Raw genomic sequence first — 27,721 nt, 5'->3', positions numbered from 1 at the left:
ATGGACACTCAATATGTTTTGTGATATGTAATTCAAATATATAAATATAAATATCTAATATAATCATTAATTAATTAATTTTATATTTACGAAATGGCCCAAAAAGATGACTCTATGTATATTGAAATTACAGTTCGAGTCTGAGAGCTGAGTTAGCCAGTTACTTTCCTGTTAGACCCCTGTACAAGTCCTATATTGGAAGCAGCTGATTAAAAGGAAAACAGATAAGCTCTGAAAAAGATAGAAAACCAAAAACCAAACAATATTTCGTTCACGTTGTTTAGCATTACGTCATTGCTGAAATATTAGTGGATCTCCAAGTTATCTCTCTCATATGATCTGACCTCGTGGGAAAACTGATCTTTGTAAACAAGCCAGCACGAGTCTACCATTTGACTAAAATTTTTATTTCGTGCTCGGTTCATTGTCTGAGATCCGAGCAGAGTTGGTTAAGGAGGGATTCGCAAACAAAGGTAAGGCAAAAAAAACAATCTATTTTGCGTTCCACAGATGAACCGTTCGTAATTAACCAGAGAAGAAACGCTTGACGGTCTGATCTTTGTTAGAGAATCAGTACTCGGCGTTGTTTAGCTTTAGATTACATAATTCGTTAGGAATAGCATTCGATTCCATGACGTCGATCCCTTTAAATTTCAAAACAATGGATTCGGTTGTTGTGATTATTTTAAATGGCACAAGCTTCGTCCGTGACCCTTGCGGACGACAAAATATAAAACAAGCAGCGAAAGAACCTTATACACATTAAAAAACTGGTAATTTTGAAGACGTGATTAGTTTAGCTTAGTTTAGACCTCGTAAATACAATCGACATCATTGTTGCTGACACGAAACCAAAGGTTATCATGTTGTGGGTTATCGAGCAGTTCTTTTTTAGCAAGTTTGCTGAGGGTTGCTCACCATTTTTTGGAATAAACTGATTGTGATGGTAAGGGTTTTTCTTAAAATTAGCAAAACAACCGAACGAGAAGGCACTCCGTTTCGCTTTGATGAGAGACTGGAAACTGGGAAATTTATTCAATGGTGCGAAAATTTTCCGCTGTTCCGTTCAAAACGTAAAAAGAGGAGTACCTCTGGCAGCTGGCAACCGACAATCTTCGAAGAGATCTTCACGAAATTTCTTTTTAATTTAACTTTCAACAGAGATTTCAGGGTTTTTTATTTTTTGGCTAAATGGTAAGCACCCGACACGCTTATTAGGGGAAGATTCTCGACTTCATATTTACATCTTAAAGCTTTCCCTGAACACAAAAATAAACGACGAAGTAGAATTGTTTTTAACGAAGTTCGTGTAATTAACCTAGTCGTAACCATTGAACTTAATTAAGAGGGAATACTTTAGGAAAAAGGCCAATATAGGGGATTAACTCTCTTAGCTTCGTGTTTAAGAGCACTTTTCTCACAAGCCTCTGAAAATAAAAACATCCCCACTTGCGTGACACTTTCAAACAGTAAGCTGTTGTTTTCTACAGTGAAAGTACAAAGATTTCTGGCCCTGACATTCCACCGAAAAAGATTTGATATCTTTCACGTGAAAAGATATTGACGGAGTCACGCCGGCGAGTTATCAGTAGTTGCTTTAAGATGTTGAGTAAGCATATATTCCGTTATCACCGGATAGAAATACCTGACCAGGAGCTGGATTTGCTCATTTCGACGGCAAGATGTGGGAGAAAGAAAAAGAAAATCACTCGTTACGGACGTTACGCGGAGAACGAAAAGCTGTTTTTTGTTCGCCGTGTTTACATTCAAGATCGAGATATTAATAGTTTTGAAATTCGAACAATATCAGGAGACGAAGCAGAATGGACTGTTTTTTGAGCTTAAATCCGCACCACCATTCCTGAGATTTAGATCTTAAAATAGTCGGGTATATAAAGTTATCGGGACTTTCGAGAAAGAGGCCCCAGGTGTGATTGGGATAAACATTTTGAGTGTGGCGGGATGGCGGGACCGAGCCAAAAATGGTGGCGGGATGCGGGATTGAAAAAGTCTCTGTCGGAATATTGAGTTGAACCCAGTAAGGGTTTATACCGTGTCAGAATATTCAACCTACAATCTGGGACAAAATAAATGGAACATCTTGACCACCCCTCCCCCCATTTCAATGATGCCAAAATGGCGCGTTTTTGCTCCTTCGCGCCTTCATCATTGCCTTGGGGGGGAGGGGGGGTTAATTGTTGCATTTTATTGTGTCCAAGATTGTAGTCCCCAGTAGACGAAGTTAACGCCGAGTAACACGAGTAACAATGAAGAATCCTAGCTCAGAATGGATTCTTCGGTTCCTTTGACGCACCATGATCGAAGTGGTCTTGGATTAATCTCCTTAGTCAAGGACGAAAATCTGTTTTTGGTTTTAAGAATCCAATCTTGGATTTTCACAAAGAAACGCACCCTTCGTCATGACTCAAGAAATTTTAAACCCAAACTTACTTAAATTGTCCTTACCTTTCCTTCCTTTCACTTCACTTGGATTTTCTCAAAGAAACGCATCCTAAAATTAATTATTGAAGCTTGAAGGATTAAGTGTGTATCTGTACGAAAACTAAATTGGGTTTTAAATGCCTTATCCTGCAGGAGAGAAAACTATAAAGGATCTCTCCAACACATCAATACCATACACTTAATGGCCTATCATCTGTGCATAGAAGCTTCATCTGTGAGCACTCCACTGGCTGACGATAGCGAAACCCACATCTTGCATGTGGAGTTCTATGGCACTGGTCGAGATGACTACCGAGTTAGTTACGAAAAACGGGAACGTACCTTACTAACAGAGTATCTCAAACTACGTGACGGGTCTGATTTTTACCGGAAGCTCATGAAGTTGACATTCGCTATCTCGCCAACAGACGAAACGAATGTCTTCTGCAGAAACGTTCTGGAGAGAGGAATATTTTGTCGTCAACAAGTCTATCGATTCCTTGGTCACTCGGATGAACAACTAAAGAAAAAGTCGTGTTTTATGATGAGTGCTTTGCATGAAAAAATTCACGAGCTTTTGGCGCAGTTTGGCGACTTTACAGGAGAGCGAAACATAGGAAAGCGGGCAAGAAAAATTGGCATGCTCTTCTCGAAGCTGAATGAGCCCCTAGACTTGGCTGCAGATGAGTACGAAGTTGAGCCAGAGACGAGACGTGGAGTCTTCAGATCACAGTCTTTGGCCGATGGATGTGGTTTTATGCCCCGGGAATTCTCTTCCGCAGTACAAGAGCTCTTTCAACTCCATCATCAGCCCAGCGCCGTCTATGTCCGCTATCGTGGCATCGAGGGTATGCTGGTACTCAAAGAAGATTTGCCCGAAGTTAAACTGCTGTTCCACAACTCAATGCAGAAATTTGTCACCCCAGATGAGAACATGCCTAAAGATTTCAGCTTCGCTGATGTCGTAGATTATTCCCGCCCTTACGTCAACGGATACCTCGACAATCGAATGGTCATGCTTCTGGCCGAGGCAGGAGTTTCCTTTGTGCATCTCGAAGAATTGCAGGCAGGTTACTACGAATTACTGGAAAACATGATCAGGAATACGGCGGCTGCTGAGTACTTTCTGCGTTTAAGAGGGGAAGTCCAGTTCTTGGAACACATTCATGAGAACGGAGTTGACAGTCGCGTTAAAGACTACTTTAAGTTCTTACTGATACAAGAGTTGGACAAGATTAAGGCAGCTGCTTTCACGCGAATCCTGGTCCCCAAGTCCCGAGTCGTGTTCGTCGTACGTGATCCTTACGGCAAGTTGAAGCAAGACGAGTGCTACTTCAAGCCAACGATACCCGACGACGATAACAGCTTTACCACTGCGGGAAAAATTGTCGTCGTGCACATGCCATGCCATCATCCTGGAGATGTGCAAGTCTTAAAACTCAATCAGGAGATGCCTGGGTACGAAAACCTGAGGGACTGTTTGGTACTGTCCGCAAATGACCCATGCCATGGAATGTTCGAAGGCGTTCAAGCAGATCTGAGAGGGAATCGCTTCTTCGTTAGCTGGGACAAAGATCTCATTCCAAAATCAACAGAAGCACCGTGCGATTACCTACCGACAATTACAGCTAAACTTCGGGAGGCTTCTGCCAGGTCCGTGTCGAATTTATCCGCGAAAATGAAGAAAGGTCAACGAAGTAGTTATTTGAAAGATAGAGAAGAAATGCTCCGGTACTTTGCCGCATTCTCAGATGAGACACCGAAGATTGAAGAAGAATACATGAAATATGCGATTGCCTTGGGTCCATCATCGAAAGAGTGTCGACAACTGAGCAAGTTGCTCTACCAAGCAGCAAGCTTCACCGAAGATCCAGCTACCTTGCAGAAAAAGCTGGAGCAAATCAAACAGTCAAGTTCCACGGTGGACGAAGAACAAGGTGACATGGATGAATATGGGAATCTCCGACGTGCACCGGAAACGACCACCAGCGAGGTGCAGTGTTCGCCCGTTCGCCTTACCATGCGCCGTTCAAGCCGATCCCGTCTCCCTGGCCATGAGATATGGAAGGACATTAACATGAAAGCCGAAGCATTTCTGGACCGAATGCTGCGTGAAATTCACAAATGCGTCGCTTAGGCCTAGGCCCCATGCAGAGGTGGAGGGTGGGATGTGACGTTTTAGTTCTTTTTCTCACTCATTATTCACCCCCACGGCCAGTTCGCCTCGGGGAAGAATTTGCGCAGGGTTCAAACTTTTAGTCCACGTATTAGTCTCGTTTTGAAGACATTTTTATTGCCAGTAAGATGTATTTTTTTGTTTCCTGGTCCTAGTTAGACTTAATTACAGTTAATGAAATCCGTATGCATAACTAGAACGCACCAGTAAACGAGTTAGATCGAAGTCCTGATCTTCAAGGGTACGTGCTGCCAGCAGCTGTAATTTCAACGCGATGAACGCTACTTGAACGCGATGAGCGCGATTTGACCGCGTTTTGAACGCGTTGAACGCAACATCATTAGAATTCCTATGAACGTGATAAAATGAAATTTTTGTATCAGAGTATAGACCTTAACAACGAGAAGATCGTATAAACTGCATAGCCACGACGCAGAGTTCCATTGTATACCTTATGTAAATATTAAGAGAAAACGTTAGGCAGATGGTATATAGTACATAAGTGATTATGAAATGTGTTTTATCGATTTTATTATCGTTACTGCGATTGAGAAGTTCCACGGGGAGAACAAATTAAGTATGTATGTATATTTAACTCCAGCGTCATGTGATCAACTCAATTAAAAATCAGCCTTACTTCTAAAATGTTTTATGTCATACTTTGCAAAGGTTATAAGATTTCTGAAATAAGAAAAAAAGGCATAAAGATATATGCACGAGTCCGCTAAAGTGGACAAGGCGAAGAATTCCTTTCCATTTCTACAGAACTTTGCCAAACATTTAGTCTGTGCCAGTAATGATTATTCAATGATAAAAATTTATGGGGTCCACTAAATTCGTTTGCATGTTATACGCTCGGTGTTTTCCACAGGACCAACTGTTGATATAGTTATCAGTCATGCTTTCGTATTATTGACTGACGTAATGGACAGATTTAATAAATATGTCCAGTTTCATTAGAATTCATTGCAAACTCTTAAAGAGATGGGCCCCCGAACGGCCCATTTTCACAAAGAAACGTAAGCCAGGGAGCAACGCTTGCTCCCTGGCGTACATTTCTTTGTAAGGTTGGGGTCCCACATTGTTATGAATTTGCAATGGATTCTTCTGAGACTTCATAGATTTACTAACTTCGGCATAATAAACTGAACTATGGAGGTGGTTTTTGTTTATTTGAAAATTACGAAAAATTGTTGATATTGCGTGACATCGGTAAACAGGTCCATTGAGAATCAAACCACGCGCAGGATGCATGACAGAAGGCTGATTCACACAACACAACATTATTTGGCACGACTCCGACATAAAAGGTACGCGTATCGAAAAAACAGGTTTAGCAAGGATAAATTTTGTTGTGTAAACGTCTTTTCCCCATCCGTGCCGAGCAAAATTTCACCCGAGCTCGGACCCTCTGAATAGGTCGTCCGAGCGCGGGTGAAAGTTTGGCTCGGCACGTCGTTCACGTACACGCTCCATTTTTTATCCGAACCTTGCCAGAATTTTTTTGGCAATGAGCTTTGAACGTCACGCAAGAGATCGTCACAACTCTGACATCATAACTGACATTTTTAGATTTTTGCAGATCTCACGCGAAGGTCATTCATCTCTCTTTAAAAGAAAAAATGAGTTAATGAAAACGAAAAGTTTCTGGATCAGTTTTATTTGTCATTTTCGAATACTACGGCGGAGGAATTTGAAAACGCAGCTTTATTTCTACGGTTAGGCCTACCGTCCACACTAATCCGTCACGAAAACGGAGCTTTTGGAAAACTCTTTTCTAACGGAGGAATTTGAAAACGCCGGCTTTGAGTTTTAGTTTGGACGGAAACATTTGAATACGGAGCTTTTCGAAAACGATGACGTCACCGGTAATTGCTGCGTTTTCAAATTCCTCCGGCGGAGTGTGGACGGAAAACATTTGATGCGTTTTCAGAGTGAAAACTCTTTTTACAAATTTCTCTGGTGTAGTGTGAACGGGGCCTCAGGTATCAGTAAAGATCACAATTTTCTCATTCATTGTTGACTTTATCGCGCTAGCGACCCTCTGAACATGAAACAACCGAGACGGTCTCGGGACTCTTCGAGATCTCCCCGGGACCAAGTTTTCTCATTCTCGTCCCCAGAGTCTCCGTTTCTTTTAACAACTTTTCAAAACGAGTAGCACTGGGGACGAGAATGCTGAGTTCTTAGAAATCGGCCGGAAGTTACACAAAGCTCTGGAGAATCGACGAGAAGGCATTCATCAGTAGCTTGACGAGCTTGGCAATTTTATTGTCCGAGAGCTATATAGGAACTGAACAGTCTTCCCCGTTACAGAGGTAGGTAAAAGACAATTATAAAGTAAAGATACTTGTCAGAATTAAGATCCAAACTCAATATGATTTTGGGAAGTAGGTAATTTTAAAATCAACTAGCTATAAGTTTAATTAAAAGTTGAATCAGGAACTTGAAGTGAACTTCCGGTAAGGAGTTTGAGCGTTTTTGTGTAGCTTTTGCCCAAATCCTTGACCTGTTTAATCCAATACGGAAGTTAATGCAGTTTGTTGTTATGAGACTAGAGTGAGAGTTTGGACAATGCGTAACCTTGACAGCACATGTCCATTTTAAATCGATCGACTTTCGTTTGGAAGTTTCAACTACTGTTTTGAGAGTTGCTTGCTTCAAATAATTCCTTCATTATAGCCGAATGTCCATACTCTTTCGAGTTGGCTTTGGGACTGGAATCCAGTTGAATGTTTAGTTAACAGCCAGGGATGGAGGCAATCACTGACAAGAAAAATATAGCTGACTATTAGCATGAATAACGATAACGCGTTGCCGAAGGCGAATAATTTAATTAGTCAATTAACATGAATGAATAAGTACTTTCGAGCTTAATAGTTCGGTACGAAATGTCCCATTTTATAAATCAGTCGTGCAAAAATTCACATACCCTATCCCTGCATTAACTTGCAGTGGAAATCTAAAACCACAATCGATCAGGAAGTTATCTTTACGTCTGTCCATTGTCGAATGTTCGCGAGTTACGTGTAACTGCAAATAGCCGGGAATTTCCCTTTTATGACCTGCCCATTAAAGTTAGTTGGGCGTCAAAACAAAGCCGCATTCAGCTGCCCTTGTTTACGACACTTGTGTCTTCCTTCTTTCAAGTCCTCATCTGTGTTGTGAAGTTGGGTGCAAAGAAGAAAGAATTGTTCGCTTATTAAGTCCGAAGGTAAGGTAAATAGACCGTTTGCCATTCGAGAGTGAAACGGGCGGGCTCTTGATCGAATGATTGTTCATTGGGTATATTCAAGACTCCCACAACACTTAATTCCTTCAGTGCATTGGTTAGTCGCTCTTCACGTCTGTTAGAGTTCGTGTTGCTAAATTGCCCAAGTATAGCTAAGGAAGTCAAGGAAGTGAAGTTACTTCTCGTGAAGATTTTAAACTGAATTGGAGACAATGCTACTTGCCATGCTACTCGCTATAGTCAAGAAGCGTTAAACGCAATTTTGATGCATTGATAATGTATTCGGAAGAGCAAATCGAAAGTGATGTTGCGATTTTTCGTACGACAGAATTAATTCTTTAGAACCGTATCCGAGATTCTCGCTCCTTGGTGATGTCAGTGTTTGTACTTCAGAACGTTGTCCCTTTACATTTGTGTTGATCAAAATACAAAATCGATTCAAGCCAGTTCAGGAACAGATAAATTTAATGCGTCAATTAAATTTACACCAGATTCTTCTAGTTCGATGGGGAAATAGGCTAGTCTCTCACGGCGTCGACAAAACCTGGATCGGACCGGACCGGATCACGGATCGGATCACGGACCGGATCACGGATCGGATCACGGATCGGATCACGGATCGGATCACGGATCGGATCAAGGAAAAAAATCCAAAATTTTGTTAAGCAAATTGCACTAGAGTGACTACTGTGAGCAGAACGTTTTATTTAATTCAGGTGTGATATTCCTTTATTCTTTTATAATATCAAGCCAACTGGGAGCTGGTCACAGATCAATTTTTTTCAGGCTGTTGGGTTTTGATTGCGATGATCAATCATGTCTTCATATCTTTCTCCGCAGTTCAGATAAATGATATTTCGTGTAATCACTTGCATCAAAGGTAAACTGTCATAAAACGAGTCAGTATGGTAATAATAGGACGAACGTATGAATAGAAACACAAAAACTAAAAACACTAAAAAATTAAACACCTGATGATTTCAAACAATTTCCGTCTTTGAGACAAGTCTATACTTTTACAAGATGTGAGTTTGGAATACGATATTTCGCACTGGAATAAAACGAAACAAACCATTTGTATTTCAAGGAAATATAGCTGTTTTTCAAAAAATTCTAGGAATAACATCGATAGTGTGAACGATAACGCAACCCGAGAATAAACAACATTTTAGGAGTTACGTCACGATTTTTAGAGTTATTTTTAGGGTTGTAAAGAGCTGCCTTTAAATAGAATAAAACCTTAAAATGATCGTGTTCTAGGATAGAAAACACTTAAGAGGCAAGAACAAATCAAAACGGAATGAGGATCGTTAAGGATGGCAAAGATTAACGGGGATTGCAAATGACGAACTTGAAAAACTAGGCTAGTTTTTTCAAGATGTGCAAATCGTGACTTAGCTCCTTCAAAGCAAGTCATGTCCTTAAGCTTTCGCACGTAAGTTTTCTCATTAACTGTATTGTGTGTAACGCCAACTGTAACGCTCACATCTAACACGAAAATGTAGCCGAGAATTAGCCACTGAAAACAATTTCAAAAACGAGAATGGGAGGTTCACGCAAGCTTCGAGCCAACTAACGTTCTAATATAACTACATCTGTCTGTTCATTACAATTTAAATTCGTCGTAAATTAGGCGCTTATGTGGCTTTTTAAATGACCTCTTGTCATTCTCTGTAATTAACATGTCATTGCGTCAAATTCGGGATTCTTATTTTCATTTAACATATTTTAGTTTTCCACTTTTATTTTTTATTTATTATTATCTTATAAACGGTTTGATTTTTTTTTTTGATTTTTTTTTCTTTAAAACTTTGTTGTTTTTTTTTCTGTGATTCGATCCGTGATCCGATCCGTGATCCGATCCGTGATCCGATCCGTGATCCGGTCCGTGATCCGGTCCGTGATCCGGTCCGTGATCCGGTCCGTGATCCGATCCGTGATCCGATCCGGTCCGATCCAGGTTTTGTCGACGCCGAGTCTCTCATCACGTCTGCTAAAGTTCGAGTTGTTCAATTATCCAAGTGTAGCTAAGGGAGTCAAGATCGTTCTCGTGAAGAAATTGATTTCTCTAGTTCAAGCAGAATTGGAGCAAATACAACTAGTCAAGAAGCGCGGGTAATAACATGTTTGATAGTTTGATAATGGTTTTGGTGGCGGAGCAAATCTAAAGTGATGACGTTGCGAAATATATTCAACGCGTCTATTTATTACACTACACTAGATTCTTCTAGTTCATAGGGACATAGGCTAATCTCTGCTAAACTTCGGGTTGTTCAATTGTCCACTAGACCCTACTTCAAGTTGAAATTGAGCAAATCAGACTAGCCATTGTCAAGAAGCGATTATGACATATTTGATGCGTTTGATCATGGATTTGATAGAAATCGAAAGTGATGACGTTGCAAAATTTCGTACAACTGAATTATTGGAGATTCACTTGTACTTCACAAAGTTTTCCTTTCGATATGTCGATCAGAACACAAAGTTGAAGCGGGCCAGTGAGTTTAGTTACTTCCGTTGAATATTAGGAATAAATAATTCGATTAATTACTTCCTAGCTGTAAATTTTGCAGCGAGGAATCTTGACAGCACTAGTCCTGATTAGCAGAAGGAGACATTATTTCTGAGCGAACCGTACTTCTCTCTTTTATGATCGAACGGATTGACTTAATGGTCCTTAATTACCGCCAATTGAGATCCTTCAGTCTAGTCCCTTTTTTCCTGGTTTAAGTGCTTACGAGAACTTTCCATATCCTCGGGGCTTTTCCCTCTTTGTGTCAGCTGTGAAGTTCCGCTCTGAATCTGTTTTAAAATCAATTCATGGCACATATTTATTTCCTTGATGAGAAAAAAGCCAAAAATGATTCATTGTAAGGCAAACTTAGCGCCCAGCAAAATAGGATGGTTTTATCCATCAGTCGTTTATGACCTTTTATAATATAAACACGAGTGTTTCACTGGAAATACACCACTCGTAAAGTTCATACGAAACCATGTGGGTGGCGTATTTCCTCACTAGTGAAGATATTGATGACTTCACTGATATCTGATATCATCCTTAAACTGTACTTAAATTTTTTGGTGTATGATCCAAACATCTTCGGATCTACCTTGAAAGTCTTCGGTTATCTCCGGAAATCTTCGGAAATGGACGGAAATATTCGTGTGGCTTTCGAACAATTTTTTCTTCGGAAATCTTCGGAAAGTGGTCGGAAATCTTCGGAAAATCGTCAAAAACGTCGTTATCACTATGTTAAATAAACCAGTTTGTTACTGTTACCGACGATCAGTAGTTCTGTATGGGAACAACCCCGCTCTGCATTGACACTCTTTACATCCTCCTTCCCTTCGGCAGCATTTTGTACCATTTAGGTAAACTAGTCAGTATGTTTACATAAAAAAAAAACAAAATAATACATGGTTGCTTGTAGGTACGGAATTTCTCTTCTCGTGTTCAACTTTATATCTTACTCGTTGAACACTTCCATATCTACGCGCGCCCATGTATTATCCTGTACTTTTCACTTGTGAGATCATTCAGATCTAAACACTCGATATATTTCCCAGCATGTAACTGTATGTATGAGGTCGATAATGCCATGGCAACAGCCCAACATTACTGGTCCCAGACCTTTCAGTACTGACCGAGTTCAAACCACGTCTAAATTCACGTGAGTGATCTTAAGTCTCTACCACATGGTCGGTTGAAACAAATCAGTTATTAGAATAAAAAGTAGGTGAAATTCTGTGCAAAAACTAAATGCCGTACTCTATCTGTTATCTTGCAGAAGATTAAATCTCGATGGCCTACCATTTTTGCGTGGACTTATCAACCGTCGAGGATCGATCTTCGGTCGCCGAGGGTGAAACCTGTATAATACATGTACAATTTCATGGCACTGGTCGAAATGACTACAAAGTTTATCGAGAAAAGCTAGAAAACACTTTACTGACAGAGTACCTGAGACAAATCGAGGGGCCAGACTTCAACCAGAAGCTAATGAAGTTGACATTTGATATCACGCCAGCCGACGAAGCGAACAGCTTGTGCAAAAGCGTTCTTGAAAGAGGGATATTCTGTCGTCAATGTTCGTATTTCTTCCTTGGCCACTCGGATGAACAACTGAAGACAAAATCCTGCTACTTGATGAGAGCCACACAGGAAGAAATTCTCAAGCTTTTGGCGAAGTTTGGTGACTTTCTTGAAGAGAAGAACGTAGACAAGCGGGCAAGAAATATTGGAATGCTTTTCTCGACAATAAACAAATTCGTGCCATTAGATACGCGCAAATACAAAGTCCAGCCAGACATTACAGGCGGTATTACCGGATCATACACTTTCACTGATGGATGTGGATTTATGTCTCCGGAATTCTCTTCCAAAGTACAGCTGACCCTCGAGCTTGATTATCAGCCCAGCGCCGTCCAAGTCCGCTATCGAGGCATCGAGGGCATGCTGGTACTCAAAGAAGATTTGGGCTATTTTGAAGTGCTGTTCCACGACTCAATGCAGAAATTTGTCACCCCAATTGAGAACATGCCTGAAAGGTTCAGCTTTGCTGATGTTGTGGATTATTCCCGCCCTTACGTCAACGGATACCTCGACACTCGAATGGTCATGCTTCTGGCTGACAGAGGAGTGTCCGCTCAAACCCTCAAAAACTTGCAGGCGGGCTACCATGAATTGTTAGAAGGCATGGGCAAAGAGACTGCCGAGTATTTCCTGCGCTTCAAAGGGGAATTCCGTCTTCTGCAGGACATTCAAAACAAAGGCATTGACGGCACCATAAAGAAGCGCTTGAAATGTCTGAGAAAACAAGAACTGGATGAAATGGAAAAAGCTGCCTACACGAGGATTTTGGTTCCCGAGTCCCGCGTGGTGTTTGCTGTTTGCGATCCTTACGACAAGCTGAAGTACGGAGAGTGCTACTTCAATCCCACAATGCCAAAGGATGAAGCAAAGGTTTTTCCTGCAGGCCAGGAGTTTGTGGTGACACGAAACCCATGTTACCACCCTGGGGACGTTCGTGTGTTGAAAATGACGAAGGAAAAGGAAGGCTACGAGAACCTCAGGGACTGTCTGGTGCTACCTGTCGAAGGCCCACGCCCTCACGCGTTTGAATGTTTCGGTGGGGACTTGGCTGGAAACGAGTTCTTTGTCAGCTGGGATAAAAATCTCATTCCAAGTGAAAAAAAGAACCCCTGCGATTATTCGCCGACAGTGGCGGCTCAATTACGCCAGGCGTCAGCCAAATCAGTGTCAAAGGCATTGGAAAAATTCAGAAAGGGCCACAACAACAAGGAATTGAAATCACGAGAGGAAATGCTGGAGTACTTCGCCACATTCTCAGATGAAATTCCAAGGATGATTGAAGGAGAATACATGAAATGTGCCACTGCCTTGGGCCCATCATCAAAGCAATGCCGACAACTAAGCAAGTTGCTTTACCAAGCAGCAAGCTTCTGTGTGGATAGTGGTAAGTTGCGAAAAGAGCTCGAGAAAATGAAGCCGTCGATAGAATCAGCGTTGTTCTCGGGTTCACCAAATGGCCAAGACGTAGACGACGCAAATGAGTATTCAGACGTGGAAAGCCCAACCAGGCCCGACCAGGAAAGTTCAAGAAGATCGTCAACACGTTCAGCAAGATCGGCAGAACAGCGTCGCGCTAGAAATGAGATCTGGAAGGACATCGACAAGATAGCTAAAGACTTTGTTGAGGGAATGCAACGTGAAAATCAAATGCGCGTCGTTTAGTCTTCCAATCAGGAAGGGTTGCCTTTCTTCTCAGGGTGTGGTTTTACAGTTGCTTAGTTGCTATGTCTCATTGTTTAGCTGCGCCTTTAATACATCCCAGTCACGTCACCGAGACCAACAAGCTCATAAGTTGTAGAGTTTGAGGTACTTTATTCAACACTAGTTCTTTTCTTTTTTGGTTCTCGTGCGGTTCTATTAAAGGTCGGCAAAGGAGCAGACATAACTGAGGAAAACTAGAAACTTTTAAGATCGAAAATTAGCTCAGAAAATAGCGTAGCCAGACAACAAGAGAATCGAGAATTTTTTATTATATTCATAGCTTAAGCATTCATGATTTGAGATCCTTAGCCAGAAAAAGCCGTCAAGCCCACTCTTCTCCGGAAAACTATTAAGGAGTCGCTTGGCTTTCTTAAAATAATTGTGTAACATTCAAATTCATATGCAAACAGGAATGGGTGTGTTACTGATCGTGCCAGTGATTTTTCGTAGACGATTCAACACACTTAGGGAACGTCGACATAATCAAAAGTGAAAAGTCAGTAGATATTAGCTGAAGAGGCCGGAGCTTAACTCTGGTTTCAGTAGTTTTGGGAGATCTTTTTTTACCTACATGGGATGTTAGGCTGGAAAAACTCTTCCAACAAACACATTCCGCTTTTATATGTTATACTTGACTTATGTATATCGATAATTTATTAGCGGCTGTCTGAACTCAGGTATTATTAACACAACGTTGCCTGTGTTATCTTTGTAATATGAACGAGGATTTGCTGTTGACATTTGATCATTGCCCAAATTTGTGGGCGTTGCCTTTATACGTGTAACGTTAGATTCAGTCAAATGAAAAATAGATATCAGAGAAACGGAAAATTAGCTTTATAATTTTATCATATCGTCAGCCCTTTTTGTTTTTCTTTGCAAAGATTATAATATTGCAGACTTACGAAATATAGACATATGATGTAAGCCATTTAAATGCCTCTTAATAGCTATAGGCCATGTGGCTCTATCTATGGTTTTAGGGGTAGACCATTTGACCTTTCAAGGGGCGTAGGTGATACTTAAAAAAAATTATCCTGCAAGCTCACTTGTACCAAAAAAATTCAAGTTCAAGGATGCTTTTAGCAGGTTGTACTGTTTCTGTAGTAAACACTTGAATATGTCGCGATGACAAGGTATTCTTATCAGTGATGTGTTTGTTATTTAGCTTTCGTAGCACGAGTTTGCGCTCAATATCACGCACCAGGGTCACGCTAGGCTGTGCTCGTCACACCACATGACCCTGGTGTCAATAGGAGTCGAGCAGGGAGCCCGGAAAACGGCTCATATTCATTTCGTCTTCCCCCTCCCGCCCCTCTTGAAACAAAGCTACAAAGATCACTGAATAGTACGTAAATCTTACAAGTCGACTATGAACAAGAAACATTTTCAGAATCGCTGGATCATTTCTGGAAAAATCGGAAATTTAAAAAAAGAAATTAAAGTTTTATTTTAATTGTTATCATAAAAATTGACACGAATTTCTCAAACTGGCCTTTAATCATACTTTAAAAACGAAAAAGATAGATATTAAAGGTATTACTCAGCTTTATGTAACTCTTGAAAGAATTTTGGGTACGTTTCCTGTGAAGCTCAAGCCATTCCTGCTTGTTTTGGTTTCATCATCCACCTTGTCTTCGCAACTTTGTTTTTCTTTTCATTTTCAGTACCTCGCGTGATCAATTATTGTGATGAATAGTTTATTTTGAATGCAATTTTGTGCATCATAGAAAACGACTTGATGTATTGAGCTAACTCTATAACCATCCAGTTGTATGTTTTCAACCATCTCGCTTTAACGACCATCACAAATGACCGCGTACCGGAAGAGCCTTGGGACCAAACTGGAGTTCTCAGAAAATGACCGGAAGTCACGAAAAACTTCTGAGAAGGTGACGTGAAACACGAGTCTTTTGTTTTGACAATTATTTCATAGGGAATTTGCCTGAAAGCTAATTCAAAGAAGAACTATTCATCGAAGATTTAAGGTAGGTAAAAATAATTAATGTTACATTTTGTGTCGGGATTTGTCAAGGGTACGCGTGACTCGTATTTTCTTAGAATTTCGCCCGAAGTCAGGAAATTTATAGCGCTGGTTGGTCCGTTCATTGTTACAGTTTTACTTTCTCTCGGTTGGTATAGCAGAAGCAAAACCTGGCAACAAAGTAAGAAAATTCCAGTTCGAGAAATAATGAACTCTCTGACCTTTGAAAGCAAAGCATCAAAGTTTAGAAAACCTACGCAAATCCCTCGAATCATCGTAATCACAAGATCCCTCACAAGACAAAAGAATAATCCGAAGCATCAAAATCAATTCCATTGTCAGGGGAAGACGGGTACAAATAAGCTTACAAGTTAAATAATTAACCTCACAGAACGGCAAAATTATTTGCATTAACTGAAAATCATTTGCCGCAAAACACTGCTAAGGTAGGAAACGGAGCGGACGAAGAATAGCGGATGGTGGATGATTTTTATTACATTTAATGCCTACTATTTTAACGATCAAATTGGAATTTCCGCAGGCGGAATAATAAGTGTTCGTCAGTGACATTGGCGTTATACAGAACAGTTGGAATTATCAACAAACTAATCACAATTTTGACTGTTGACGCCAAATTAAAGGAATTTACCCGAAACCTCTTCTTTCCGAGCGAACGAGCTTCATCGTACAGCCGACTACAAACAGTCTGTGCCTAGATATATCTAGATTTAGCGATAGCCGTTTGCCAGCTAATGGTGACCTAATGGTTAGCGTGCTGCATGGGATTCCGGATCGAGCAGTCCGGGTTCGAGCCCTGGCCGGGATCTTTGTGCTGTGTTCTTGAGCAAGACACTTTACTCTCACACTGCCTCTTTCCACCCGGTGCATAAATGGGCACTAGCTGGGGGGTACCCCTGCGATAGACTAGCATCCCATTGAGGGGAAGTAGAACTACTCCTGGTCGCTTCATGCTACAGAAACTGGGATAAACTCAAGCTGTATAGACCACCGGCCTGACGCAGGCTTTACCTTTACCTTCCCTCTTAAATTGAAATTCTGTTCAAAAATATATACATTGTGAACCATTTGTTTCCACCAATTCAGATCATATGATACATTTGGGAGGTTACAACTGGTCTGTTTGAACATACTCCATGAAATCAGTTGTGTAGCAATTTGCACAGTTGTAACCTCCCAAATGAATCCTTGCGTGGTCTGAATTGGGTGGCAACAAGGAAGCAAGCACGTTAGCCGAATCCGTCTATACTTTGTCTTTCGCCGAGGAAGCCACGGTTGTCTGGAAAGGTTATTGTATTGGACTCTGGATCGACCGGCCGGATCCCATGATCCCTAGGCGGGGTAATTATGTTCAGTTCTTGAGCAGTCAGTCACGGTAGTTGGGTTATTTTGGCCACGTACAAAATTAACTTAACCTGAAAATGATAGTTTAGTAAGATAGAAAAACAACAAAGAGATAAAAATAAACCGTAAAGAAACAAGGATGGTTAAGGATGGCGAAGATTGACACGGATTTGAAAAATTTAGGCCATTAAACTTTTTAAGATGCGCAAACCGTGGCGCGGCTCCTTTAAGGCTCACAATCCCTAGCCTGATAAGGGGCGAATAATTTATGAAAAAGAAATGCTCGGGCAACCGAGCGTTGAAGTGGTATCCCACTGGCAAAGGAAGTGGCAGGGGAAAGTAGACTTCTTCCTAAATGATTCGCGCCTAGGGATCTGTCTGGTCCAATTTGGCCCGAGTGCCTCTTAACGGCTTTATATTGTTCCCTCGCCAGAAAATGAACATGACGAATCCTTACGAAATACCAGACGAGTTCATAAGACCTCCTCCAGCTGGTCACCTGGAACGAGCCCTGTACGTGAAGCATGTGGACATTCACGGAAGGCTGGTGCGACCGCCAATGAAATATAACAAAGTGGAGGGTGGAAACCTGTTCCTGGAATACCTCATGTCTGCGCATGGTCAACAGCAGATCGACAGGATCATGACAGTGGCCTTTCGCCCTGAAAGAGGCGCTGACACCGACTGTTCGCAAGAGATCTTGAAGCGTGGAATTGCTTTCAGTGGCGCGATATACAGCTTCCTGGGCCATTCCAACTCGCAGCTTAAAGAAAGAACTTGCACTCTAATGAATGCCTCGGACGAAGAAATCTACGAGCTGCTGGCAATGTTTGGAAAGTTTTCGCAAATCAAGACAGCTGCTAAGCGCGCTAAGAGGATCGGACTGCTGTTCTCGTCGTTCAGCCAGAGCATTTCCCTGACCGAGGACGACTACACAGTTATCGACGACGTGGAGCGCGGCAATTACATCTTTACAGACGGATGCGGTTTCATGTCAGATTCTTTTGCGCAGGAGATACAGGATGCGGTAGGCAAGCTCGATGGCAAACCTTGTGTGGCGCAAGTCCGGTATCAGGGCTTCAAAGGCGTGCTCATCCTTAATCGACAGTTGGGGGACCGGGTCAAGGTACAATTCCGGAAGTCCATGAAAAAGTTTACCATCCCTGATGAACGAATGCGCCACACGTGTACCACCTTTGGCGTTGTGAAGTGTTCTCGACCGTACACCATGGGCTACCTTAACAAGCAGATCACCATGCTGCTAGCTGACAGTGGAGTCCAACACAGCTATCTCACAGGTCTACAGAATGATTTTCACTCTACGTTAAGAGAGCTCCGTGGCACTGTACAATCCGCCGAGCACTATCTGCGCATTAAGGGCGAGAGAAAGCTGGTCAATTGGTTGCATGACTATGGCCTGGAAAGCCATCGCCTACAAAAAGAACTCAAAGCTCTTCAAGCCAAGGAGGTTAAAAAGATGCAGAAAGACAACAACACTGTAGATGCAGGCGATGAAGTCAGTCTAACGCAGAACTCAAAATGTAAGCTTCGAGTCCTCGTCCCCAAATCAAGGGTAGTGTTTGGCGCGTGTGATCCATTCAATGAGCTGGAATACGGCCAGTGCGTTTTTCAACCCACTCTTTTTGACGAGGTGCAGTTCGCAGAGTTTCAGGCAGCTCATGAGGTGATGGTCGTTCGCAATCCATGCTACCATCCAGGTGACATCCGTGTGCTGAAACTCGTCAAGAACAAGCCAGAATACGCGTATCTCAGCGACTGCATCGTGTTCCCGACCAGAGGGAGCCGACCGCACGCTGACGAATCCTCGGGCGGCGATCTTGATGGCGACGAGTTCTTCGTCAGTTGGGATCAGGATCTGATACCATCATGGCGAAGCAGCCCTTTTGACTACTCTTCTAATAGTCCGCTTGTTGCGATCCCGAACGCGATAAAAAGCTTTTTGGGAAAGGTAACCAGTTCCCTACATCATAGCGTCACTGGCTGGTGTCACAGGCAGATGCCATCCTTGTTTGGGACGGCGGAGCAAGCCGAGAAGGCCAAGAAGTTACAGGAGCGGAGGCATATGCTCGAGTACTTCACCGCCTTTAATAACGATCTGGTGGCACGGGTGGACGGCATATTCATGAAGTACGCTGCACTGTATGGACCGTCTTGTCGCGAGTGCGTTTATTTGAACAGGTAAGCCGACTAATCTTGATTTAACACTCACTGTCATTGCATGATCGGGCATTGCTCAATTACACAGGCACAGAAATTTTGTGAACGTCCGAGAGAATTAAGTGGAAGTTATGGTTACGAGTTTTCGAGACAAAGAAGCTTTTGTTATCCTTCCATATGAATTTTCTATACGGTATCGCAAAATTACACTTGGATTCAATTGCAAATTGTTTGCAATTAAATTTCTGCACCCAACGGCAGTCTACGTAGGGAAACACCGACAGACCTACAGGTTTGGGTTGGTAATGTCAAGATTGCATCAAAAGCTTTAGTCTAAGACTGTTGCCATATCTCGCGTGGACGAGTAAACATTTCAGCAGATGTAGCAATCTGTGTAGCAATCTGTTAAGTGTGTATTTGACGTCGCACCTGCTACCCATGTTCTAAAGTATTATCTGTTCATTATTCTCTTTGTGGTTTCCTCAAAAAATCCATGAGATAATCCCAAGGGAGGCAAAAAAAAAAAAAACTCTCTGAACTGCTCTCTTTCATAGTTTTGCAGTGTTAGGTCACATTGATCCAGTAACTTTCACAGTTGACGATATCTAAGAGTTTTTTGGAAGAATGTTTCAGTCGATTTGTTTTTTTACCTTTGTAAAATGTTCGGTGGCGACTGTCCACCTTGATCAGAGCATAAGCCAGCGAAAATCTGAGAAGACAAAAATTGATCAGCTGAAAGAAAAGTTCGCAATATCTGGTTGTTTCCCAAGAGGAAGACGGCGTGGAAGGGTTTGTAAAATTCAGGATAACAGAAAACTTCTTTCTCGATTGGCTTTGACAGATTTTTTTCCGACGCCGTTGACATGGTGGCAGAGAAGGAGGATGTACTCGCCAAGCTTCGCGCTTTAGAACGTGATTACAATTACCGATTACAGCATAATCCATCGGCGCCACGTGTAGATCACCGGCATTTGGGTTGGCTCCAGGACTGGATGCAGCAGAAGCCGCCCTTCCATCCAGGAGACGATGTGTGGACGCGGATGGAGGAGAGAACGCGATCATTTGTGGAGGAAATGTCGGGAAGACACTAGTATGCAGTCGCAAGTGTTAAGCTGTAATCATTGAGAATGTTCGAGAATTCTTAGGGACGGACCATTATTTTTGGGAGGGCGGGGTTGGGGGTGGGGGTTGGGCAATTTTCCCCAGAAATTTGATTCGCGCACAGCAAAAACTGCCGAAACAATTCGTGCAAGGGGAGCCATATGGAAAATACAAATTGAGCTAGTGCTTTCTATTATTAATCTTGCACAAGCTGTTGCCCACCAAAAAAATCATGCACAACTTAAAGGTGCGAAAAAAAAAAAATCATGCCCAAACTACCCCCTGCCCCTCAAAAAAATATGATCTGTCCCTTAGTGCCTACTTCAAGTCTTCCAACCATGACCCACGTATGTGACGAATTCACTACATAAGAATACACATCTTGTTACCCTGGCGTATCTAATCGAACAAAATCGAACCCAATCGAACACCAATCGTTCGATTGAATTCGGCAATCGAACATCTATTTTCCTTTGAGTTCGATTATCGAACCAATCAAACAAAATCGAACGCAATCGAACTCAATCCGATTCGATTTTGTTCGGAATCCATTTCTAATGATAAGTAAATCACGCAGGAGTAATCATAATCAACCTTAATTGAATGGGATTAATACAAAAACGTCCAAGTATCAAACTGAATGTCAGTGTTCGGTTATGCATTGTACTTTTTTATCAGTGCTTATATTTGAACATAAAAATCAAACAAACAGGAGTTCGGTAATCCCGCGTTTGACTGAGTACGACTGTCGACCGTTCGGTAATCGAACCTTCGATTTTGTTCGATTGTCGACGTTCGACAATCGAACGTTCGATTTTGTTCGATTGACCAAATTTTAGTGTGAGTTCGATTATGTTCGATTACCGAACGTTCGATTAGATACGCCGGGTGTTACGTACGCGTGGTATGAGCTCCAAAAGCGAGCCTGGAAGAAGTGTAAGAAAGTGGGATGAGACCGCGAACCGTGTTAGTATCACGCACGAAAATTGGCACTTCTCACCATCCGCTTAGCATCCACTTCCGGCAAAAATTTTCGCGCCACCCGCTTAGCACTCACTTCCCGCCAAACTTTTCGTGCCAACCGCTGAGCACTCCCTCCCGCCAAAATGTTCGCACCATCAGCTTAGCACTCACTTCCTGCCAAACTTTTCGCGCCTTCCGCTCACTTATCCTATTGGCCAGTTCCAGAGAAAAGTGAGGTCGTTTTGCAGTCTAAGTATAGTAACGCACTGGATGCAATTTAATTCAATTTATTCATAAAATCAAATTTTAAATACACAATTAATATAAATCATTTAACTGATGAAAGAGAAAACTGCTTCTCTATGTTTGTTAAAGTAAAATCTTTGTAGCAGTTAAAAGTAGGTGTCTTCACTGGACAATTCTTATACCGTCATGGCAGCGGTTGATTGCCAACATTCCAAAGGTCGTTGAAGTTATTTTGATAAAACTACTCAAAGTCATATTATAATTTTAAAATATTTGCATATTTTGCAATCTTGATCTATGACTTATGCTCCTGGACTTACGTTGTAATTTCCACTTTTTACCATTCATTATCGTTTCCGCTTATACGCTAATTGTCAATTATTTGTCAATTGCTTTTGTCTCAGCTAATGCAAAATAAAATGAAATAAGATTAATGAAAGACATTCAATCGTCGACTAAAGAACCGTAATCAAAGATCCCCGGAGTGGAGATAATAATCCGACGATTTACCGAACATATCCGAACATTTCAAACGGTACAGTCAGATAGCAAAGGTTTCTCAATATTTCGTGGAGCTTCCAAGATATATTCCATAGATACAAACCACTTCAGGTTTTTTGAATTTTTGTTTGATCAATATTATGACAGACCGACAATTATTTCCTCAATACCTTCTTGTGGAGAGCACGTAGCTTTTCGCGTTGCTGTAGCGACCTTTTCAAAGCAAAAGCGACTTTATTTCCATTTTCAAGGGACAACAACAGAACGTCCCAGGTAACATTATAGCGCCGTCATTGCCAAAGTGACAACAAATAAATGAGATTTTTCGGATGCCTGACTCCATGTGTGAAAATTCCTTTATGTCACAATTATAATTGGCCGTTGACCCATGATAACCCAATGTAAACCGTCTAAACAACACCGAGTCAAACAATCATTTGTAAAGTTATCATTTTCGTCTTCTGTGGTCGTTAGGATCGCGCGCAAACGATAGTCGCTTGATTGCGGGCCGCGACCGAACGTTGTTGTCGCACAGCACGTTGTTGGAACACTTTTAAGGCAGTAGAAAGGCTTTTCTGTACCGCAAAGGCACTGTGAGCTAAGTCTTCGGCAGCAATTGACGCCTCTTGTGACATTCATTATCAAACTTCGGGACGAGACAGTTTGAAGTGCGAGGGCGGGAGTAACTAGATCAGTTTGAGGAACACGACACAAAAGGCAGGATCTCGAAAACGAAAACGAAAACAACCGGGTACAGTAAAGGTGTGACTGGATTCACCGAAAAGCTGACGAGTGCAGCTGTTCTCGTGCCCAGCAGGGTTGGAGTTTTGTTCCGCCAAAGGGATATAATAGGCCTTATTACCCTCTTTGGAAGTGTATAATTACACTCAGTTGAACAGATCCATGAACGGCTTACTCTCGAATTGTATGTCGTTGTTCGAGGTCAACTAGACGTGACCAAATATTCCCTGATAATACGTAATCTAACGGTTTCGGTTTGTTTTGAACTCTACTTATCGCTCAACGAGATTCCGGCTTCTAAAACGAGCTGTTGGCCGAATAAAATACAGGACAGTCTAAATTTGACGTGGAAGCGAACATGGATACTCTGGATGAGATGGAAGAACAGACGGGTATTAGCACGCCCCAATCCGCAGATGCCAATCTAGAACAAAGTGGTCGAAAACTGTCCTTGAAAGATATAAGGAGATATGAAAAGAAAACACTAGTGTGTCCGGGGGGATGCGGAGTGGAATTGGATCTCAGCGATATTCCGACACATGATTGCATCAGGGATTTAAGGCGAAGGCTCGAGAGTGTCGAGAGCAATCTTTGGGACAAGGAGCAGAAACAGACGGACGCCATGGAAGAGATGTACAAAGAGCAGCTAGCACTGCAAGACTCTAAAATCGCACAAATGTCTGTCGAAATCAAGGAGCTGTTGTCGGAAAGATCGCGCCGCGATGAGTTATTCAATAACAAGGAAACTTTCTACAAGGAACAGATCACAGCGCTGATGGAGCAGGTGGCAAAGCTGGAGAGAAAGCTACAACTTCGAAGGCCTTCCCGCGAGGAGGAGCCGTTCGGGGACTCGAACGGCGCCAAGGAATGGGCATACAGGTACGACAAACTTCTAGCCGAGAAGATCACTCTGGAAACACTCTTCCAGAAGAGAGAGCGCGAGTTTCAGCACGAAGTAGAGGCGCTCAAAGAGGAGGCTGCCATGCTCCGAGAAAGTCTACATCTTGAGCGAGAGATGCTATCGCTCGAGCATGACCACACAACGTTTAACAAGTTGGCGAGTTTGACAGATCAGCTGGAGACACTGGTTCAGCACAAGAACCAGCAGCGAGGAAGGCACAAGAGTCATAAATCGAAGGACTTGAACAGCGAAGCTGTCAACGGAAGAGTCAGTCGAAAACGCATTCCTAACTCTGTTGGCAGTTCAAATTCAGAGTTCGACGAGGAAGACATGGAAGGTATCAGTAATTAGAGCGAAAGGTATCAGCCCAGGCGGTATGATATTTTTGTGTCATTATCGCTAGTAGCATTTTTCAAATTGTAATATTTCTATTCATAGAAAGGTATTGGTAATTACAATTATAGTAAGTGTCAGCCTCAAGGGTCTGATATTTTTGGCTATTTAAATGTATATTTCGATACGAAGAAGGACCGCTCTTTTTTCTTAGCAAAGAACGGCATTGACAATGATTGAGTATGCATGACGTGAAGAAAATTGGTTTCAGTTTAGAAAAACGATTTTATATCGGTAATATTTGATCTGGTAATGCCCCAAATTTTCAACGAAGTTCAAGCCATAATATATTCACGGATCAGTATAGCTTTAGGTGAATTAAACACACCACAGACGGTCAGCACGTCAAAGAATCGTGTTAAATAAACATCAATGGTTGTAGTTAATCGCATAATCACTGAGGTCATGCTGAGGTCACACTCTGTGGCGACGTGTGAATGAAAATCTATCACGACTTTCAAATAGGTTTTGTGAAGGTTCTTTTTAAAAAAGCATCTCTGAAAAAACAAATATTGTCTTTGTAAAACTGTTACAAGCACGTCCTGGAAGATGATTAACTGTTCTCCAAAATCTTAATCAGTATAGAGAATGCTATTTTAAACTTGGAAAGAATATTAAAGGCGGCCCACTTCGCTTCACTGAACAACCAAGCAAGCTTGGGAAGGGTGTACATGTATAGTTAACAAGCCTAGAAAGAAGATGCTCTTTCACCGAAGGAGGCCCTTTTCAGCACATAAAACATGATTATAAATATCGATTTGATGACCATAGATGTAGTATTTCGGAGCTATCACAGAAACCTTTTCAAGTCAGTGAAGTGGATTTGGCGTATGGTATTTTAAAACCGGCAGGGTGTTAATTCGAGAAGCCAGTTGAAAACAAAAACATTAACACACGAGAAAAACACATTTACATCACCATTTATAAATAAACAATATACCTTGGATGTAATTATAAAAGAGAGCCTACGCAAATAAAAGACACAAAACACGGCTTTTCATCGACCCGCTGTGCACACGCTAGGTGCTGTTGTAATGTTATGGGGTTTACCTGAGGGAGGCTGTTTATTGAAAAAGCTGTCTGTTGACCCAGGAATTTGCTAAATGCACGCTTGATTAAGAAATACAGTGGAATCCCGATTTCTTGAGCCTCTAAGGGAAACGAAACTTGGTTTGAAAAATCGGATAGTTGAGCAATCGGGGGTTAAATTACAGCGTTCGACTGAGAAGAGGGAAACAACAATCGGAAGCAGAAAAATCGAGGATTCGAGAAACAGGGATTCCGCTGTAGATAACTGCCTAGGAAGTCCGGGGGGGGGGGTGCACTATGGGCCTGAAAACCCGCAACCTCTTCTCAGGACAAATTTACTATCTTTATAGTCTTTCAGAACTGATCCCGAAAGGACTAAGGCTGGATACAAAGCAAATGCATTCGTCGTGGTTTGTTCTCAGGCCCTGATTTTGTTTTGACGACCGATTCAAGAATACTACAAGAGATTAATTTTTTCCCCGTCCAAATATCATGGCAAAATCTAACTATTTCAGCTTACAACAGTTTCAGGATAATGCTATTTTGAGGTGGCAATTAGCGGGTTAAAGGAGCTCAGTCACGGTATTTTAAGTTATTTTGGCCATGTGCAAAATGACCTTTAAATTGAAGGAAATCTGCTAATAATAATTTACTAAGATGGAAAAACACCAAAGAGATAATAATAAACCATAAAGGAACAAGGATGGTTAAGGATGGCGAAGATTGACACCGATTACAAACGAAGAACTTGAAAAATTTAGGCTAAACTGATCTATACTTTTCAGGATGCGCACACCGTGACGTACCTCCATTAAACTGTGACAACAGCATCTTTCCCTTCCCCTCAGGGTAAGGGCTAGACCCGAAGTTCAATTATGTGAAAAGTAGTCACAGCTCTTTAAACACAAATGAACCCGCAAATTGCTGAGCAAGTGTCTGGCTTCCGTGGTTAACGTACAGATGCCATAACTTCCTGAGCTGCGCACTGCATGCAAATATCGTTAATGCTGTGGTCCTTGTAATGATAAGATTGGGCACGCTTTGCAAATCAACCGTTTTTAAAGAAATTATCCAGCGAGACTCAGAGCGGAGATTGGCTTCAGAAGGAAGTGGAGGAATGTTGATCGGTTTTGTCTGCCCCCCTTCCCTCTCGCTAAAATTTAATTCAGTCCGTGTTCGTAAACGTAGATGATGTAAAGGTCGTGACATCAGATTTAATAAAAGATACGAAGTCTAGACACACAGATTTGCTGAACACAGCGGGAAATAAGGGCAGAGAGCTTAGCTGTAGCGTGTGAGATACCGAGATAGCGCAGTTGTAAATACCTGGTTGATTTTTTTGGAACACCGTTAGTTACTCAAGACGTTTCTAGCTACTGCGACTCAACGGCGCTTGGAGACGCAACATGTGACTGCCTTTAATACGTGTTATTTGCAAACAACTATGGTTCTACTGTATTACAGATCCTTCTACAAACCTTCGCCACCGTTCAGTTGCTACTAAAATGGGTCAAGTTTTTTATAAAGGAAAATTCGAAGGATTAGCAAAATTAATCCACTGTTAAAATAGACTTGCGCCTGTCTTTGAAAAGGAAGCACGCAAGCACTTACTGTGTGGTCTAGATTGATACCTTATCGATACTAACAGTCTTTCCTCTTTGTGAAAAAAAAAAAATAATAATCATATGATCTTTTTAATATCAATGAAAAAATAACATAATTTACGATTTTTTTTTAATATCAACCAAATTTAAAAGAAATAGAGGCGAAATTGGAAGAGAAGCACAAACATGAAAAATTGTTGGAGGCGAAGGAGGGTGTGCTTTGAATTGGAGCTAAATATAAGTTTCTCAGAACATGCCTCCTTCTGCCGTGAGCGGGGGGAAAATGAGGAACCAAACACATGCTTTCACGCGAAAAAAGTGCTGCAGATGTAGATTACATTGCATGCTGTGAAAAATTACTCCTAATCAGACGGCAAAAACTGACCGCGAATGGACGAAATAAAGATCCACCTTGCACCAGCAAACAACCTATAAAAGCGGTAAAGTGAGGGTGTTTCGTGAAACTGTGTGTTGACCCGGGAAGTCGTGCAACTTCGCTTTCAGTATCGCCTGTAACGGATACTTCACTGAAGCCAAGGCTTTAATTTTTCATCTCAGAGAGAATGCTTAACGTACGTGGACACTCGTCCAAGAGAACACGTCATTTACGGGGGCCCACATCGAGCCAGCATCGGACCAGCGGAGCCCGGGCATGAAACACACACCTCCAATGTTTAAAGTTCCTGTTAATGCTAAGCTATCAACGGGAATTCCATTCTTTTAAAAAGGAGCTTAGTCACGACATTCCGAGTTATTTTGGTCATGGACAAAATTATCTTCAAATTGAAGAAAACCTGAAAATAATAGTTAACTAAGATGGAAAAGTACTTAAAAGATACTTACAAACAATAAAGGAACAAGGATGGTTAAGGATGGAGAAGATTAACACGGATTACAAACGACGAACTTGAAATATTTTGGCAAAACGTTTTAAGATGCGCGAACCGTGACGTAGCTCCCTTAATACTAACGTTAAATTAATTATCGGAAATGAATCATTATTTTCTATTCCCAGTTAAGATGTCAAGTCTGAAAACGTTTCCAGCTCGCTCAGCTTCATGTCAGAAATAAAAT

General features: G+C 41.7%; 4 protein-coding genes across 5 annotated transcripts; all 4 read left to right on the top strand.

Moving 5' to 3' along the window:
• Positions 1-5: 5 nt before the first annotated feature.
• Positions 6-6,172, top strand: LOC145462549 (uncharacterized). Its single transcript, XM_081446090.1, has 2 exons — positions 6-473; positions 2,596-6,172. The coding sequence occupies exon 2, from the start codon at positions 2,645-2,647 to the stop codon at positions 4,577-4,579; it is 1,935 nt and encodes a 644-aa protein (XP_081302216.1). The 5' UTR covers positions 6-473; positions 2,596-2,644; the 3' UTR covers positions 4,580-6,172.
• Positions 6,173-6,316: 144 nt separating this feature from the next.
• LOC145462548 (uncharacterized) lies at positions 6,317-14,567 on the top strand. Of its 2 annotated transcripts, none has more exons than XM_081446089.1 (2): positions 6,317-6,936; positions 11,639-14,567. In XM_081446089.1, the coding sequence occupies exon 2, from the start codon at positions 11,653-11,655 to the stop codon at positions 13,603-13,605; it is 1,953 nt and encodes a 650-aa protein (XP_081302215.1). In that variant the 5' UTR covers positions 6,317-6,936; positions 11,639-11,652; the 3' UTR covers positions 13,606-14,567. The 2 variants fall into 2 exon arrangements, with proteins under 2 accessions (XP_081302215.1, XP_081302214.1); XM_081446088.1 differs by having other exon boundaries at positions 6,317-7,832.
• A 99-nt stretch (positions 14,568-14,666) lies between these two features.
• Positions 14,667-20,344, top strand: LOC145462545 (uncharacterized). The gene is made up of 3 exons (XM_081446084.1): positions 14,667-15,632; positions 17,424-19,189; positions 20,010-20,344. The coding sequence occupies exons 2-3, from the start codon at positions 17,427-17,429 to the stop codon at positions 20,257-20,259; spliced, it is 2,013 nt and encodes a 670-aa protein (XP_081302210.1). The 5' UTR covers positions 14,667-15,632; positions 17,424-17,426; the 3' UTR covers positions 20,260-20,344.
• Positions 20,345-20,493: 149 nt separating this feature from the next.
• Positions 20,494-23,972, top strand: LOC145462562 (uncharacterized). Its single transcript, XM_081446112.1, has one exon. It carries the CDS (start codon positions 23,079-23,081, stop codon positions 23,970-23,972), a length of 894 nt encoding a protein of 297 aa, XP_081302238.1. The 5' UTR covers positions 20,494-23,078.
• Positions 23,973-27,721: the final 3,749 nt, after the last annotated feature.

Source organism: Orbicella franksi, chromosome 12 (genome assembly GCF_964199315.1).
Source record: "Orbicella franksi chromosome 12, jaOrbFran1.1, whole genome shotgun sequence".
Classification (NCBI taxonomy): domain Eukaryota; kingdom Metazoa; phylum Cnidaria; class Anthozoa; order Scleractinia; family Merulinidae; genus Orbicella; species Orbicella franksi.
This window is presented reverse-complemented; position numbering and strand designations above follow the sequence as displayed.

Coding starts and splice junctions, on each gene's coding strand:
- LOC145462562 (XM_081446112.1), top strand. CDS start 23,079: ATGGATACTCTGGATGAGATGGAAGAACAGACGGGTATTAGCACGCCC.
- LOC145462548 (XM_081446089.1), top strand. CDS start 11,653: ATGGCCTACCATTTTTGCGTGGACTTATCAACCGTCGAGGATCGATCT.
- LOC145462545 (XM_081446084.1), top strand. CDS start 17,427: ATGAACATGACGAATCCTTACGAAATACCAGACGAGTTCATAAGACCT. Junction 19,190..20,009: donor GAGTGCGTTTATTTGAACAG/GTAAGCCGACTA, acceptor TGGCTTTGACAG/ATTTTTTTCCGACGCCGTTG.
- LOC145462549 (XM_081446090.1), top strand. CDS start 2,645: ATGGCCTATCATCTGTGCATAGAAGCTTCATCTGTGAGCACTCCACTG.